At 40.7% G+C, this 15,882-nt stretch overlaps 1 protein-coding gene across 1 annotated transcript in view; it reads right to left on the bottom strand.

Moving 5' to 3' along the window:
• LOC133363374 (potassium voltage-gated channel subfamily KQT member 1-like) overlaps positions 1-15,882 on the bottom strand; it is a 566,236-nt gene that overhangs the window by 538,316 nt on the left and 12,038 nt on the right. The window contains exon 2 of the mRNA XM_061582770.1: positions 6,509-6,599. Within this exon, the coding sequence (XP_061438754.1) occupies positions 6,509-6,599 (91 nt within the window). The remainder of the gene's footprint in view (positions 1-6,508; positions 6,600-15,882) is intronic.

Genomic DNA, 15,882 nt, shown 5'->3' on the forward strand with positions numbered 1-15,882 from the left:
ATAGGGAGGGGTCAAGTGATCTGCCTGTGGCCATCTCAGGCGTGAAGGTGTCGCCTGGCATGAGAGAGTGGGCTGAGTTGTTGCCAGCTCATTTCCATTCCCTGCCTTCAGCAGCAGACCCGCCTCTCAGCCCACCTCTTATTGCTGAACTGCCTCCAGCACAGAACAAGATGCTGGAGGTGGAGCCAGGGAGGATGAGCCCCATCTCCTTCACCACAGATGGGAAGGCATGAATAGACTGAACCTTACATGCTGTAAACCAATAAAGCTGTGGCCTGTTTCATCTCATAGATGTTGACTGCATTTATTCCCTCTGACTGATGGGAGGCCACACCCTATAACTGCCTCACAACTGACATTTCAGACAGGGCTGGGAAAGATCCCATGTGAAACCCTTGAGAGCCTTTGCCAACCAGTGAAGACAACTGCTGATTCAGTATGAGGTAGCTTCCTTTAGTACTAAATATATCAACTGACGACACCAGTTCTTCCCCAACACAGCATTGCAGGAGAGTGGGAAATCCGGACTTCCGGGAAGGGTGACTTCGCTTGTGCCTGCTTTTGAGATGGGCTCCCGCCTCAAAAGAAGCTTATTCAGATATAAATCAGTCAGAACATTTTTTTTTTGACTGACGAAATTTCTCCCGGGCAGGGAGAAACGTAGAGATCAACCTCAAAAGCCTGTTTTTGTTGGGAGGACTGGATTTCATTAATTTATGAGAAAAGGTCCAGCCAGCAATGCCGGACGGACTTCCGAACAAGCTCTATCTGATTAATGCGATACGTTTATCTTTTCTTCAAAGAGAAAACGGACTAACAGGCAAGCACCCTTCTTTCTATTATTTTTTTTACTTGGTTTAAATTGTTGCAGCAAAAAGAGATTTGTCAAATGAATCAGCTTTAAAGAACTTCTGGGTGAGCTATAACTCTTCTCTGTTATTCACGAAATTAACAGCTTATCTCTGTTTCTATTGCAAAAAGCTGTCCTGGAAGTGCATTCTAAAGATATAAACAGAAGAGGGATTTCTATTCCGAGGAACATTATATTGTCTGGGACTATTCTCTTTTTGGTCTATTTTATTTTGACGAATCTGCTTCTTCACGATGCCACTAACTGTTTTGATGCTGGGAACTAAATTTGTTTTGTATTCTTGAACATAGAGAGATAAGGCAGGCTGCTCTGTTCATACTGTGATGTCATCAAGCCTGGAATATTAACCCAATTGTTGCTGAAATAAGAAGTGGTTCTTCTTTATTTTTGTTTTGTTTTGTTTTCGTGGTTTTAAAAATGGCAATCAAGAAAGTGGCTGAGAATCTGGAAGTAATTATGTTTCAGAAAATAATGGATGAGATTGAGATAACGAAACAAACCCTGCGACAGGGCAGTAAGGAGCTGAAAATTGAACTGAGCAAAATGACGCAGGAGCTTAAAGAAATAGGGGATCCTGTGAGAGAGGAGAATGAGATCAGAGATGAGAAAAGAAAAAATAAAGGGAAGATACAAGCCTTGGAGATTGGAACAAATGTGGAATTGGAAAAAGATCTGGAGTTTATGGATATTAGAAATAAAATCTACTGTTTGGAATTTAACGTTATCTCTGAAGAAATTAATGAAGATATTAGAGATAAAGTTATCAATGGCTTGGATAATCTTCTGGACTGGAATGACGTGATGGAGCTTGATATAGAGAAAATCTATGGAATTAACTGCAGCCATGTGACAATGGAAAAACTCTCAAGAGATGAGCCAGTGCATTTTGTAAAAAAGAAGAACACAGATATGACTTTACAACAATATTTCAGCAACTTATTCAGAATTGATGGCAAGAAAATATTTGGGATAGAGGAAATTCCCATCAGACTCTTATTATATGACTATGGCTATGACAGCAAGATTATTATGGAATACTGATAATGGAAGATTGGACACTGAAATTACTGGACTTAACAGGACTACTGAAGATGGAAGATGGAATTAATATGGATAATGGAATAATGGCTATTGAAATTATTGGACTTAACAGATTTTGATGAGATGGATTAATCAATATGTTTATTTGGATTATGGTTATGACAATAAGATTATTATTATTATTAACGAGATGGATTAATCGACATGTTTATTTGGAGAAAAATTGATAGATATATTTCTTAAAGAATTGAAACCTCTCTTTGACTTTTTGTGGAAAGAATAAAGTAATGTTTATGAGATTTGATGATTAATTAAGATAACTACTGGAGGAAAGTGATTTTATAATATAATTTAAGAGACAGGATTGTTATATATTGTAGACCTATAACTGATTTGATCTGCGACAAATGGGAAGTCAACATTTTATTTTTTTGTTTAATCATTTTTGTTTTGTTTTGTTTTTTGTCTTTGAATGTTTTATGATTTTGTTTTGTATGTTTTATGAAAATTTGAATAAAAATTATTGTAAAAAAAAAAAGAGAGAGAGTGGGAAATCCATTGCTATTTCCAGAAGGATAAACGGTTACGCGATGGAGCAGCAGGAAGAGAATAAGCTGCACTTTTCAATGTATGTATGATATGCAGCCAAAGAGTTCCATTAGCTAACATTATTATTTCTGTGCAGATATTTTACTGAAAGCAGAAGCTTCCTTGGCAAAACAGGCACAGAAAGCTATCTTATACCGGTCAGATCATTGGTCCATCTAGGTCAGTACTGTTACATTGACTGGCATTAGCTCTCCTAGGTTTCAGTCAGGTCTCCCACCCCCACCTGGAGATGCCAGGAACTAAACTTGGGATCTTTTACATGCAAATCATATGCTCTACCACTGAGCCACTGACCATCCCCTAGAAATTGCTGTCATTAATATAACTACAGGAAAAGCTAGGTGTAGCATCACGTATGCCTAGGGATGAGGGAGAAATCTGCTTCAGTCGAACATAAGCATGGATTCTGAATCAGTTCACACATTCGCCTTGTGCAAGGAATGGATGCATTTAACTCAAACGCTTGCGGCTTTTGCAGATACCACATTTTTAAAAAAAGTTTGGTGGCCTCTACAATATCATTAACAAAACTAGGTCATTTTTGACACTGTTTTTATTCCACTAAACGTTGACTTCTCTAAGTGTGTGCCACATTGGCACTTTGGCAAATCCGATCAATGAAATGACTCAGTCATTTCTTTCACAATCACAACACGCACAAGCTGGGGTGGGCACAGAAATGAGCACGCTGAATTTATTTTTATTATTATAAAGGAGGTGAGGGCAGGGGGAGTGGGACTCAGGCTATCACATAACTGGTATGAGAGAAACTGAAGCATAAAAGTTAACCAAACGTTAGTCTGTACTGGTGGACTGTATCCAGCTCTAGTATAGATTAGTTGATATTTTAAGGAATACTGAAGGGCAGATAAATTATTAGTGTTAGTGTTAAAGTTAGTACTTCAATTTATTATCTGTCCTCCACCCTAAGGTCCCAGGGCAGGTCACAACAATTTAAAATACAACATTACGAACAGTTTAAAACAAGCTACAATCCTAAACATATTTGCTTTGGAACCATAACCAGTGTTTCATAAAGACAATGTCCTTTGACGCTGATACATCAGCATAAATGCACGTGTAACCATGAAGCTCGGTGTGCGACTTTGTGATGGTTAAAAAAATGAAAGATGTCATCCTATCTCGTAGGGTTGTTGTGAATGACCTGACGGCTGCTGGATGCTTGAGGACTCACTCACTCACAGTCAGACAGATGGGCGACTAATAAATAAAAGTTTATTATTGTTATTATTCACAGTCTAAGAATCAGGCCAGAAGAATATAGTGCATGCGTTGCAATCCAAACGTTGAACAATGTATTTAGGAAAATCATAAGATCTTAACAAAACAGTTTTCCAAAGCACTGCTGCTGACAATAATCATGTTAGCGTTGGAGTAAATTTACCACATGTTTGCTTCTCAGAGCTGCACAAGAAACCTACAAGGTAGGTTAGTGCGTTCAGTTTCACCATTGCAAAATACTTAAAAATGATTCTGTTCAGCTCAGCTCAGCAAGCCTAATCATTTCACCATGTTGTTCGTGCCCTTTCACTATTCATGTCCCAGATAGACAATAACCCTTGGGGCAAATGACTACTTGATGAGAAATCAGCTGGCTCATTGATTTGTGAATAAAAATAATCAGGAAACACAGGGAGATAACATCAGCAGTATCGGAACTTAAATTTGATGTAGAAATTATCTATTTGATAGACATTTAAACAATTGTTAGACAAGACATCATCAATAATGTCACATTCTGCCACTATAATTCAGTGCGATGGAAAAGATGTAGCTTTGCAGATCACGGACAGCCACGGCCCAGGAAGAATAAACAGTCTGTCAGAGAGCATATGGGACGAAAACATATGGCAAACTACATCACTATGTATGTGTAAATATATATTTATTTTTATTTATTGGATTTATATCCGGCCCTTCCTCCCAGTAGGAGCCCAGGGCAGCAAATAGATATGCATTTATCTGCTAAGCTTTCAACATCAGAAGAAGTTATATGCTCAGGCCTTATAACATTTGGTGATGCCAGCATAAAGATGCTCTAAGAAACATATGCTCATAATATTTTCAAGCTGAAACCCACAGAAACCCACAGGGGGTCTACTCTTCCCCTTAGACATTCATACCCAGACCAGATACTGCTAACTGAAACAAGACAGATGCGCCTACCATGGACACACCAGTTCTATGCATGAATTCTGGAGATGTACTGCCCCTATTTTGTTTTTTTAAAAATGCTACGTTGGTCTCATTTACTTCATTTTAAAAACCTGAAAACATTATTCCAGTGCAGGAATGGCTGGCCTTCAGTATTTTTAGAACCTATACGGTTCTCCCAACTCTGGTCCAGAGCGCAAACATGAAAAAAAGAAATTGATCCCAACCACCTGATAAAATTGCCACTATTTAGCCGTAAGGGCTTCCCAGTTACAAAGCACATACACTCAGTACATATAATTATGCAAAATGATATGTTACATGTATGTTACATGCAAAATAAATAAAAAGAGGTGTAGTATTCATTTCTCTCTTTTTTGGGCATATAACTTTTATTGGTTTTCGAAAACGCATTCAAGTATATACATAACCTGACACACATAAAGCATGCAAATGAAAACCATCTCATAAAATATCGAATAACAAAACAAACCAGACCCCCCCAAAAAATGAAATTGGTCACTACATCATGCAAAACTAATATTCATTTCTTAGAATTTGAAAGCATATTTCTTTGCCTTGAAAATGAGAACATGATCATATCACTTACTATACCTTGATTATACAGCCATGAGAGTGACTGTATATTATAGCCAGCATGGATTTTTCACATTCCGACATGTTAAATTGAAAATACTCCATGCCATTCTGATGCGTCCCATAAGCTCATTTCAAAACAAAATCTTACAAAATGTACAGTCCTGAACTCAGAAACACTTAACAACCCACTAAGTTTTCGTGGCAATACACAAAACACTCAGACAGAATCCAGAGTGCAAAGTCTAAAAAAATAATTAAAAATCCACACCCCTTTTGGACTTTTTTCTGTCAGTGGTCTCATAATTTGTTGAAATTAATTAAAAATCAGCCATGTTCACAGAGTACCTGTAATCCTGTTACTGACTTTGCCCAATACTCTTCTGCAGTTTAAAAGTTAAAAAAAATGCAGGGCTGATTTTTAATTAATTTAAGAAAATTAACATTGGAGTCTGTGATAGCATAGGCATACTCAGTAAGAACCAACTGTCAGCCTTTTAAAAGCCATATTAAAAGCTGTTTAGCTTGGCTAATCAGAGGGCCACACCCATGCCAGACATTTATTCCACTTTAAACAGTCATGGCTTCCCCCAAAGAATCTAGTGTAGTTTGTCATGGGTGCTGAGAGTTATTAGAATACTCCTATTCCCCTGGCAGAGCTCCAGCCCCGCTTCCCAGAGAATTCTGGTGATTGTAGCATCTGGTGATAGCTAGTGTGGATGTGACACTTCTAGGTGCCTTATTCCTAAACGTACACAGGACTGCAGCCTTAAAGTGCAATATTATACATGTCTGCTCAAGAGTAAATCCCTCTGATTACAATGGGGCTTAATCCCAGGTAATTGGGTATAAGACTGCAATCATATACACACGTACATTCTAGACAGTGGTACTTCCTTCTGAGTAAATATGTAGTTGTACAGGATTGTACTATGAGAGCATCTTAGATGTGTTCCACAACAGAAGAATGATGGAATATAAATAAAAGTAAGGCTGCAGTTCTAGCCCTACTTACCTGGGAATAAGCCCCATTTAATTTAATAGGACTTAGTTTTGAGTAGAAATGGTTAGGATTGTACTCTTAGTAAGCGATGAATAAAACAATATATAAATAAATAAAGATGGATAATTTTTGTTTGTTCAGCTTTTTACAGCAAGTTTCAAACAGGTCTACATACAGATATTTTTTCTAAAATTTTAAGTTAAATCACTTACCATCCAAAAAAGTGTCCCAGTGGCAAATTCTGCATAGTATTCTATAGTGGATAGAACACTGAAAATTAAACAAACCAGCACCAATAGAAATCTGTTGGAATAAAAAAGGAATATGCACTAAATTAAAAATAGCTGTAGTTCCCATGTATTCTTACATTTTTTAAAATAGTGCTTAATTTGGCAAAAAGGCAAATACAGAAATTTTAGCAATAAAGTATGCCTGCTACTAAGTACAGATGCCTTAAGACGTATAGAAACAACCATATGATTATCTCATCATAAATCTGACTTAATTCTGAGTAAATATGTATAGGATTACAGCTGGTATAGCACAGTGGGGAGGAGAGCCTGGCTGGGAGTCCAGAGTCTGTGAGTTCAAATCCCCACTCGTGTCTCCTGGGTGTCAAGGGCCAGCTAAAGATCACCCCCACAGGGAGTGGCTCAGGGGTTACATGCCCTGCCACCTGTGCAGCTGCAGGCAAGCTGCATAGTCCCAAGGAGCCCAGTTGCCCCCCAGCTGGTGGTTGCGGACAAGGAAGGGGCTGGCTTGTGCAGCTGTGCCAAGCTGAGCAGGCCCTAGCCAGCTGGGGAGGACCAGCCTCAGAGGGAGGCAATTGTAAACCCCCTCTGAATACTGCTTACCATGAAAACCTTATTCATAGGGTAGCCATAAGTCAGGATCGACTTGAAGGCCATCAATTTCCATTTTCATGGATAGGATTATACTCCACCAGACTATGTAACGGCATCAAGGACTGAACTTCTGTCCATTCACGCTACTCTAACTACAACACCCAACAAACATGTGACATAACCTTGTATGTGCAAGACTGGGTTTATGCCACAGTAACTGTGGACTCCTATCCATGTCCACTCAGAAGCCCCACTGAATTCCGTGGGGCTTACTCCCTAACCTTAGTAAGCATGTATAAGACTGCAGCATAAATTGCTTAGGATTTGGCTGGGTGAGCCAGTGTGGTGTAGTGTTTAGAGTGCTGGACTATAACCTGGGAGACTAGGGTTCAAATCCCCACACAGCCATGAAGCTCACTGGGTGACCTTGGGTCAGTCACCGCCTCTCAGCCTCAGAGTGAGGCAATGGTAAATCACCTCTGAATACCGCTTACCATAAAAACCCTATTCATAGGGTCACTGTAAGTCGGAATCGACTTGAAGGCAGTCCATTTCCATTTTTTCATTTTGGCTGGGTACATATAACATTTTATTCTAGAATCAACGGAGACTGAGTTCTTGTTTTTTTCTGTCTAGTCCACACACGATCTAGTTCTACTGCATAGTTTTTGCCCCTGAAGGCACATTTCAGTGGCAAAAAATATGCAATAGAACTAGATCATGTGTGGACTAAAAAACAAGAACTCAGTCTCCGTTGATTCTAGAATAAAGTGTTGTGTGTATGTAGCCAAAAAGCACTTCTTGACAAACTAGGTTCATTCTGAAAATAAAATCTCATTGCAGATTGATTCTGCATTACCTTACTGTGTATCCATCTGAAAACAGATGTAGGCGATCCCAATAATGGGGCAGGGGTGTACCCTTACCTGCCCCATGATGTTGTGGGTGTGCGTATATTATACCAAGACCACCAGGGGAGGATTTTCAAACGTGTATCTTATCAGGGTGAGGCAATCAATCTAGATTGAAAGCAGCATGTTGGCTGAATATTCACTAACCCATTTATAGCACAAAAATGTAGTTTTTCCCAAACTGGAATTATTCTTCAACATGCTGTTTTCAATTTAGATTGATTCTATGTCCTATCATCCACAAGGATGAGTGTGGTTACATGATATGCATTTGAAAACACACTATTTGATTAGATTATCCACCCCTTTTCCTACCAGCACATGCCCCAGGTGGATGAAGAAGAACCAGTGATTGTGATCTTGGTATATGCCCACCCACAACGTTATTGGGCAGGTGTAGCTATACCCCCCATTGCCAGGACCTGGAAAGGATTCTGCAAAGGGTTGCATTCCCCCTAAAGGAGTAAGTGCACAGCTTGGGGTTTCTTCTGGCTCCACTTCTGTCACTAGAGGCACAAGAGATTTTGATAAGTGCCTTCCATCCGCTTTGGCTGTTAACCCAGCTGCAACGCTATCTAGATAGGGTTAATTGTGCAGGTAGCGTTTGAAAGGTCACTTCCGTTTTATTTAGGTGCATGCATGCTTAACTGCATGGTCAGTTAATGCAAGTTAATGGAGAGAGTAACACTACTTATTCTTAGTAGAGTAGGAGACCTAAACGTATTCCTGGACAGGGTACATGTGCTTTTCAACAAAGATAGCCTGACACAAATCTTTTTAAAACGGACAACTGTGCTCTGTTGTGCTGGAGAGAAAAAGAAATTGTACTTTTCATAAAATAGCAGCACATCAGTGAGAAGAGGGGAGGAGAGAATTGCTGGCATTCATTGCTACTTTTGTTGTTTTTTCAAGGGCTTCATGCTCAGCACTATCTGTTGGATAGGCCCAGTGGCCCCGTATTCTTCCTCTAAAGCAGTAAGCAGCACATTTTAAAATTAAAATTAGTTTAATTTACAATTTAAAAGTAAAAAGAAATAATGGTATGGCCAGGAAGGCAGATAGTCATGTTATGAGCACTAGCCAAGAGGGATTAGTGATTCTTTGGCAGTTTGGATACAGTACAAAATGCACCAACTCTGTAAAAAGTAATTTTGGGAGGGAGTACAGGAATCACATTTTCCCAAAAATAAAATATTACATTTTTAGTGATGCTGTGGATTCTGTTCGGTGATCAGTAATAAGTACACCGCCTTTGCGCAACACCTATATACAGTATCATGTTTATGACACTGTCTTTTGTAAGCCACATTTGAGCAGCATGTAAGTACTTTCTATATAAATAAAGTAAAAAGGCCCTCGCTGCTAACTTGGTATGCTTTTGTAAGATATCTGCTGACTTCTGTTTTTCAGTTAATCACGTCTGCTATACAGCAATAATGCAATTTTACAGGAAATTAGGCCTCACTGGTGCAAGTGTTTTGAGAAAAGCTTCTCTAGAGTATTCTGGGTCTTACTGTGTAACTGCCATGGATGGTAATTTTCAGCTGACAGCATTAACTGTTTTAACTTAAAACTCTGCATTAGGCAAATACATTTTAAAACAAAAACAACAGTTTCAAATAGACTGTCAGCAGCACAAAGACAATCTGTCACTGGTATAACCAGCTATACAATTATAAATTAGGATCAAGCAAAAAAGGTCAGTTCGTTTTAATCTGAGGATCACAGCTGGTTTGTCACGTGCACATACAAAGCAGATTTGAATAAATCCTAGACCACACCAAGCTCAGGTCCATGATCCTCACATGGCAAAATAATAAGACTTACCACCAAGAATGAACTGACACCCCCGTACATTGCACCTCAATTCTATAATGATCTCTTTCAATGCATAACAAGGTCTTTAATTTCTTGCTTTGCTTAGAGTTCTTGAACTTGGAATAAATTCCACAGAAACAAAAGTTAGAAGAATTCATTTCAGTTACCATGTATACATACATTATATATACTAAATTAATGTTATGTATACACATATACAGACCACAACCCCCCGCCCTAAATTCCAATTCAATTTTTTGAATGATATCGCTTGTGTAACCCAAATGGCAATAGCCATGAGCAAGAACAGATTCAGGACAATCTTGACGTTTGTTGAAATACAAAACAATCTTATGACACTGTGGAGGAAAAAAATAACAATTGGAATCCATTTTGTCCTTAGCATCTACTTAGCATCCATTTTGCTCTCTCATATCGCCTTGGCCTGACATAAAAGTTATTTCTGAGAAGTCAGCTGAAGGACACTGAAAGCATCTAAGCCAGCCTTTCCCAACCAGTGTGCCTCCAGATGTCGTTGGACCACAATTCCCATCTTTCCTGACCATTGGCAATGCTGGCTGAGGCTGATGGGAGTTGTAGTCCAACAACATCTGGAGGCACACTGGTTGGGAAAGGCTGATCTAAGCACTAGGAATAGAATAAGGACCGTTCGTGGTCGACCAATTGGGGCAGATTCTGAGATAACCGAGAAACACACCTGGACCTGATATGTCAAAATAACTTGTCTGATGAACTCTGGAAAGTCCCTTGCAACGTGTCTTCATGACCCATCACTTTGTTCTTTTACATAATTAATGATGTTAGCTTGTAATTTTGTAATAAATACTAGACCTCATGCTCATGGAGGTCAGAGAGAGCTTTTCCAGTCTTGTTGTTGGGGGATCTCTCTCTCATTGCTAGCAATTGTGTGTGTGCGTGTGCGCGCACCTGCGCGCAAATGGGTTTTAAATAAAGCCATCACATTCTATATTAATGTGGTCAGACTCCTTGTTTCTTCCCCACAACAGCCCCCCCCGAATCCCAAAACAGCCCAGAGAAGACTGAACATGTCCAATGTCCACTAAATGGTGGCTGACCGTTAGGGGGGAAATAACTGAGAACTGGAGGTGGGGGGAAGGTGGGAGAGGGAACATCAGAAAGCATAAAGAGAGAAGCTTCCAAGGACCATTTAAAATGATGTCTTCTCCCTCAAAGTAGTAGTAGTCATCTACATCTGTATTGGAATTTTTATGTTTTATTGCTTGCTTTTTGCCACCCTGGACTCCTTTGGGAGGAAGGACAGGATTAAATTTAATAAATATCATAAAATAAATAATGTGGTCTCTCAGATAACCTAGTCCTGCACTGTATATGGTCTTGTACCAAAGCCATGAATGTGATTCAATAGCAGACTGGCAGCCAGTGCAAATCCCACAAACAAGATGTTATATGCTGGTTGTCCTGGGCCTGGCCAACCCCACTGGATTCCAACTTAGACTCAGTGGTGTGTTTTTCTCCATTATGTTTAATATTGAATCTCAGTTGAGAGCTTTTCATGGATCAGCTTACAAGCTACACAGGACTCTGCATTTCTATACAGCATAACTAGGCATGACTGCTCAAACTAAGCTGTTGTCACAGCAATGGGACATGACCCTTGAGACCCTTTAAGTAGGTTCAAGGCGGGCTTTCTATCTGTGTGGTGAAGGTTTCTCAGAACAGAGCTGGATTAGCAATTAGGCACTCCTACAAACAGGAGTGCCAGTGCATCCTTGACAACATGGGTGGAGAGACCTCAGTCAGATCCTCCTCTGACACCGCCTCTGGTTGAGCCTCCAATTCCTCCTCCTCTGGAGGAAGTGCAGGTGGTGGCTTGAGCGTCAAGGCAGGGCTGAGAAATGGGAGAAGGGCCAGCTCGTTGTCAGGTAGTGCTTTTTCAATTGTAGTGTAGTGGCAAATTCAGAACTGCAGGGTCCCTTCATGATAGTCACAGCCACACACACCCCTTTTTTATTGCTGGGTTGAGATGCTTGTTAATGCCTTCTTCCACAACAACAGGCATCCTTAGGGGCCAATCAGCATGAAAGGGGAGAGTGGTAGCTATTGAAAAGAGTCTTCTCAGTGAATGACTCACTCTGATTGGCTCTAATTAGCAGGAAAGGACAAGGAAGCATGTTGGAAAATTCTTCTTGGTGGCTCACACACTCCGCTTTTATGCTAATTGGATTGTAGGATGCTGGAGGCATAGGGACAGTCTTGGGACCCTGCTCCCAAAAACGTAAGGGGCCAAAGACCCCCTGAGACCCTGGATGACTGTACCCCTGAACAGGAGCTAAGGGGAGTCTAGACTACCAAAGCCTTCTCCTGCTTCAGCCGCTTCCCATCACAGCCCACTGGATCCCAGTTCTCCTGATCACTCTGCTATGAACTCTGAGAGGGACCCATGACACTGAAATTAGTTTTCCCCCATAAGAAACTTAACTGCCATGTTCTGCCCAAGTTACAACCTCTGGACCAACCTCAAAGGTAGCCCCACATAGAGTGCATTACAGTACGGCAACCTTGACATTACCAATACATGGACAACTTTGTGGTCAAGCTGTCACAATGCAAGAACGACTGTAGCTGTCTTAACAGCAGAAGCTGGTAAAGAGCACTCCTAGCCACCAAGATAATCTGAGCCTCCTGTAACACAGCTGGGTCTAGGAGCATTCCCAGCTACACAACTGCTCCTTCATGCAACCCCATTCAGGATAGGCAACAGACTTCAGAATGGAATGGATTTTTGCACAGACACTCTGTGACAAACCATGGTTTGCTACCCTTTAGAATTCCTCTAAAATGCCCTTTGAATGGGCTTATTTTCGTTACAAGGTGCCCAACCATATGGTGGAGGAACCCCAGCTGATCTATAACCATGGCCATAAAATCTTAATTGGCATCAGAAAAGGGGGGGAGAGCCGGGACGGGACCCAGGCCACAGATTAGCCAGCCCTTATTTAGAAAATAGCACATTAGATTCATTGAGGCTAATGGCTTTGCAGTTTGAAACATCAATACAGAAAAGATACTACATGGAATGGTGGTCACCAACCCAGTGCCTGTGCCCATGTTGCCCATGAAGGCTTTCACTGGAACCCCCAGGAAGGGGCCTCAGACTCTGATGTTTCTTTTTTTAAAAAGTACATCTCTAGCCCTCCTAGAAAGAACGTTATGATGCAAAATGTGCAGGAACCCTTCCAAGTGATTTCTGTGAAATGAGCTGGCCTGGCTGCTCCTAACAGTTGATATTTTTAGTCAATGAGTGAAGTCAGAACTGCGCTTAATAATTGAGTTTTTTTGGACACTAAAGGTAAAGGTAAAGGTGTCCCCGCACTTATAGTGCGAGTCATTTCCGACTCTTAGGGTGACATCTTGCGACGCTTACTAGGCAGACCGTATGTATGGGGTGGGATTGCCAGTTCCTTCCCCGGCCTTTCTTTACCCCCCAGCATATGCCCGGGTACTCATTTTACCGACCACAAATGGATGGAAGGCTGAGAGGACCTCGACCCCTTTTACCAGAGATTCGACTTCCTCCTTCCGTTGGAATCAAACTCCGGCCGTGAGCAGAGCTTCGGCTGCGTTACTGCCGCTTACCACTCTGCGCCACGGAGGGTCTTTTTGGACACTAGACAATAGGAATTCCTGGGATCCTAAAGAGCTGCTTCCCCTTTAGTGTACTTTGCCTGTTTCTCTCTTATTTTCTAGTAGTCCTTGGAATTACTGTAGTTGGCCCTTCCTTAGTTCAAAGAAAGAAGGGAAAAGAAGCCACTTCTTCCCACCACCATCCACTGGGGAGGGATGTGTAAAAGATCTGAAAAAGAGTAGCACAGAGCAGCTGTGCGGTGTAGTCCCAAAAAGCTGAACAAATTGGGGTTGCACTGTACATCCAGTTAAAGGAAAAATGTATCAGCGAGCCTTGCTTTGAATCTGAACAGGGCTATTCACAGATTAATATTAATGTCATATTAATGTCATTACATAACAAAAAAGGCACAAGTGTAAAGTTTCCTGGGACAGACTGAGTCATACCAACCAGGTGTCACGTCACAAGGCTAAATCCAAGGCTGTGAACACGATAATCGCACAAAGCGTTTCCATTGGCCACACCTGGAGGGGGAATGGGTTGATTTGCCAATCAGTTGCAAAATCTCTTTGAAGCAATTAAAAAAAAAATCACTCAAGCTGCTCCCACCAGGTTTTACAGTAGAAAGGGTTAGGGTTTGACTAACGTCGTGTGCTCCCGTTTTCAGAAAAGAGAGGTGGATATGCAATGGAACTGGCAGAACAATGAGTGCGTCTCCACAACAAATCACAGGAGCATCACCATCCCTCAAATCTTAAGAGTAGAGACAAACTCACTGTTCTGCCAGCTCCAGTGCATCTTCACTTCTCTCTTCTGAAAATGGGGGCACACAATGTTAGTCAAACCCTGGTCCTTTTCACTGTAAAACTGGTGGGATCAGCTTGAGTGCATTTTTTTAAAAAAAAAATCAGCTTCAAAGAGATTTTGTAGCTGATTGGCAGATCAACCTGTTTCCCCTCCAGGTGTTGCTAATGGAAACGCTCTGCTGTAGGTAACTAGTGTGTTCACAGACACAGCCTTATTCTTGGAACATAATCTTGCTCTTGCTGAAAGAGGAATTGGCTTAGACCTCTCAGGGAAGGCAAAAGGGGCATTTGGATATACTTGCTGGCTGGCTCCCATTCATTTGCAAAGGATGATTAATATTTATTTTATTATTTATTTATTAAATGTTTATACCGCCCCATAGCTGAAGCTCTCTGAGCGGTTCACAACATCAAAATATCAACATACAATTTAAAAACCACACATTAATCAATTTAAAACATAACTCATTAAATTTCCAAAAAACCTATACTAAACTAAAATACTAAAATACTAAAAATACTGGCCAAATTAGAGGCATTGCTTGGATTAGACATGTCACCAAGTTCCAGGGGATCAATTAGGCAATCACATCCAATTGCTTGTGGCTGACCCATGCTGAACTGTACACAAACTGTGCTTTATTGTAATTATGCTCTCTTTGCTCATAGTAAAGCAAAATCACTCACATAGTTCTGTCTCATGCACAGAGTTTCAGCTGAAGCAAGCTACTCTGTAACAAGGTCTAACCTTACTCTTGTCAACACTAGTGAATAATCAGGCTGCTATGTTGTAAACAAGCTTCACGTTTCTTTTAGAGCTAAAAAAAACCACTTGGAGTCAATCTTTGCTAAGATTCTACCTTCCCTGCAAATTATTCAGACAGAGACTTTAAGCTTCAAAATAAGAAAGAACTACTTTGTTCTGGAAGTACATACTTGATAGGAAAGAGTTCTATATCTAGCTAACTAGCTATGCTGGAGCAGCCTGCACTGGTCCCAGTGCAGCTCTCATGCTGGTTGAGAGGGAAAGACAAAGGAAAGACGTCTGCTCCCCTCTCGAGAGTGAAGAAAAAACTGGGAAGGCGGGAAGGAACTGGGATCAACATCATTTGCATATCAGTCTAGCAGGAAGGGGAGAGACGAGAGACGCAAGGATCAAAGGACAGGTATAGCCTAGCAACCAAGAGGTCTCCACCCTAGCTACCCTTTTTAACCCCATGCAGCCTCAACCCACCAAGTTGGAGTTGAACCTCATACATTCCAACAATTCTGTCTCATGCACAGAGTTTCAGCTGAAGCAAGCTACTCTGTAACAAGGTCTAACGTTACTCTTGTCAACACTAGTGAATAATCATGCTGCTATGTTGTAAACAAGCTTCACGTTTCTTTTAGAGCTAAAAAAAACCACTTGGAGTCAATTGTGTAGCAGTTCTTCTGTTCCACCTCAATATTCTACAAAACTAGCAAAGAGTGCGTAACTTATAACTTGTGTAACCTGCATGAGTACCTAACTGCAAGTTTATATACATATATGAATGACAACATGCTTGGGGATCAAGCTCCAACCTAAAAATAGCA

This window comes from Rhineura floridana, chromosome 8, assembly GCF_030035675.1.
Source record: "Rhineura floridana isolate rRhiFlo1 chromosome 8, rRhiFlo1.hap2, whole genome shotgun sequence".
Taxonomy (NCBI): domain Eukaryota; kingdom Metazoa; phylum Chordata; class Lepidosauria; order Squamata; family Rhineuridae; genus Rhineura; species Rhineura floridana.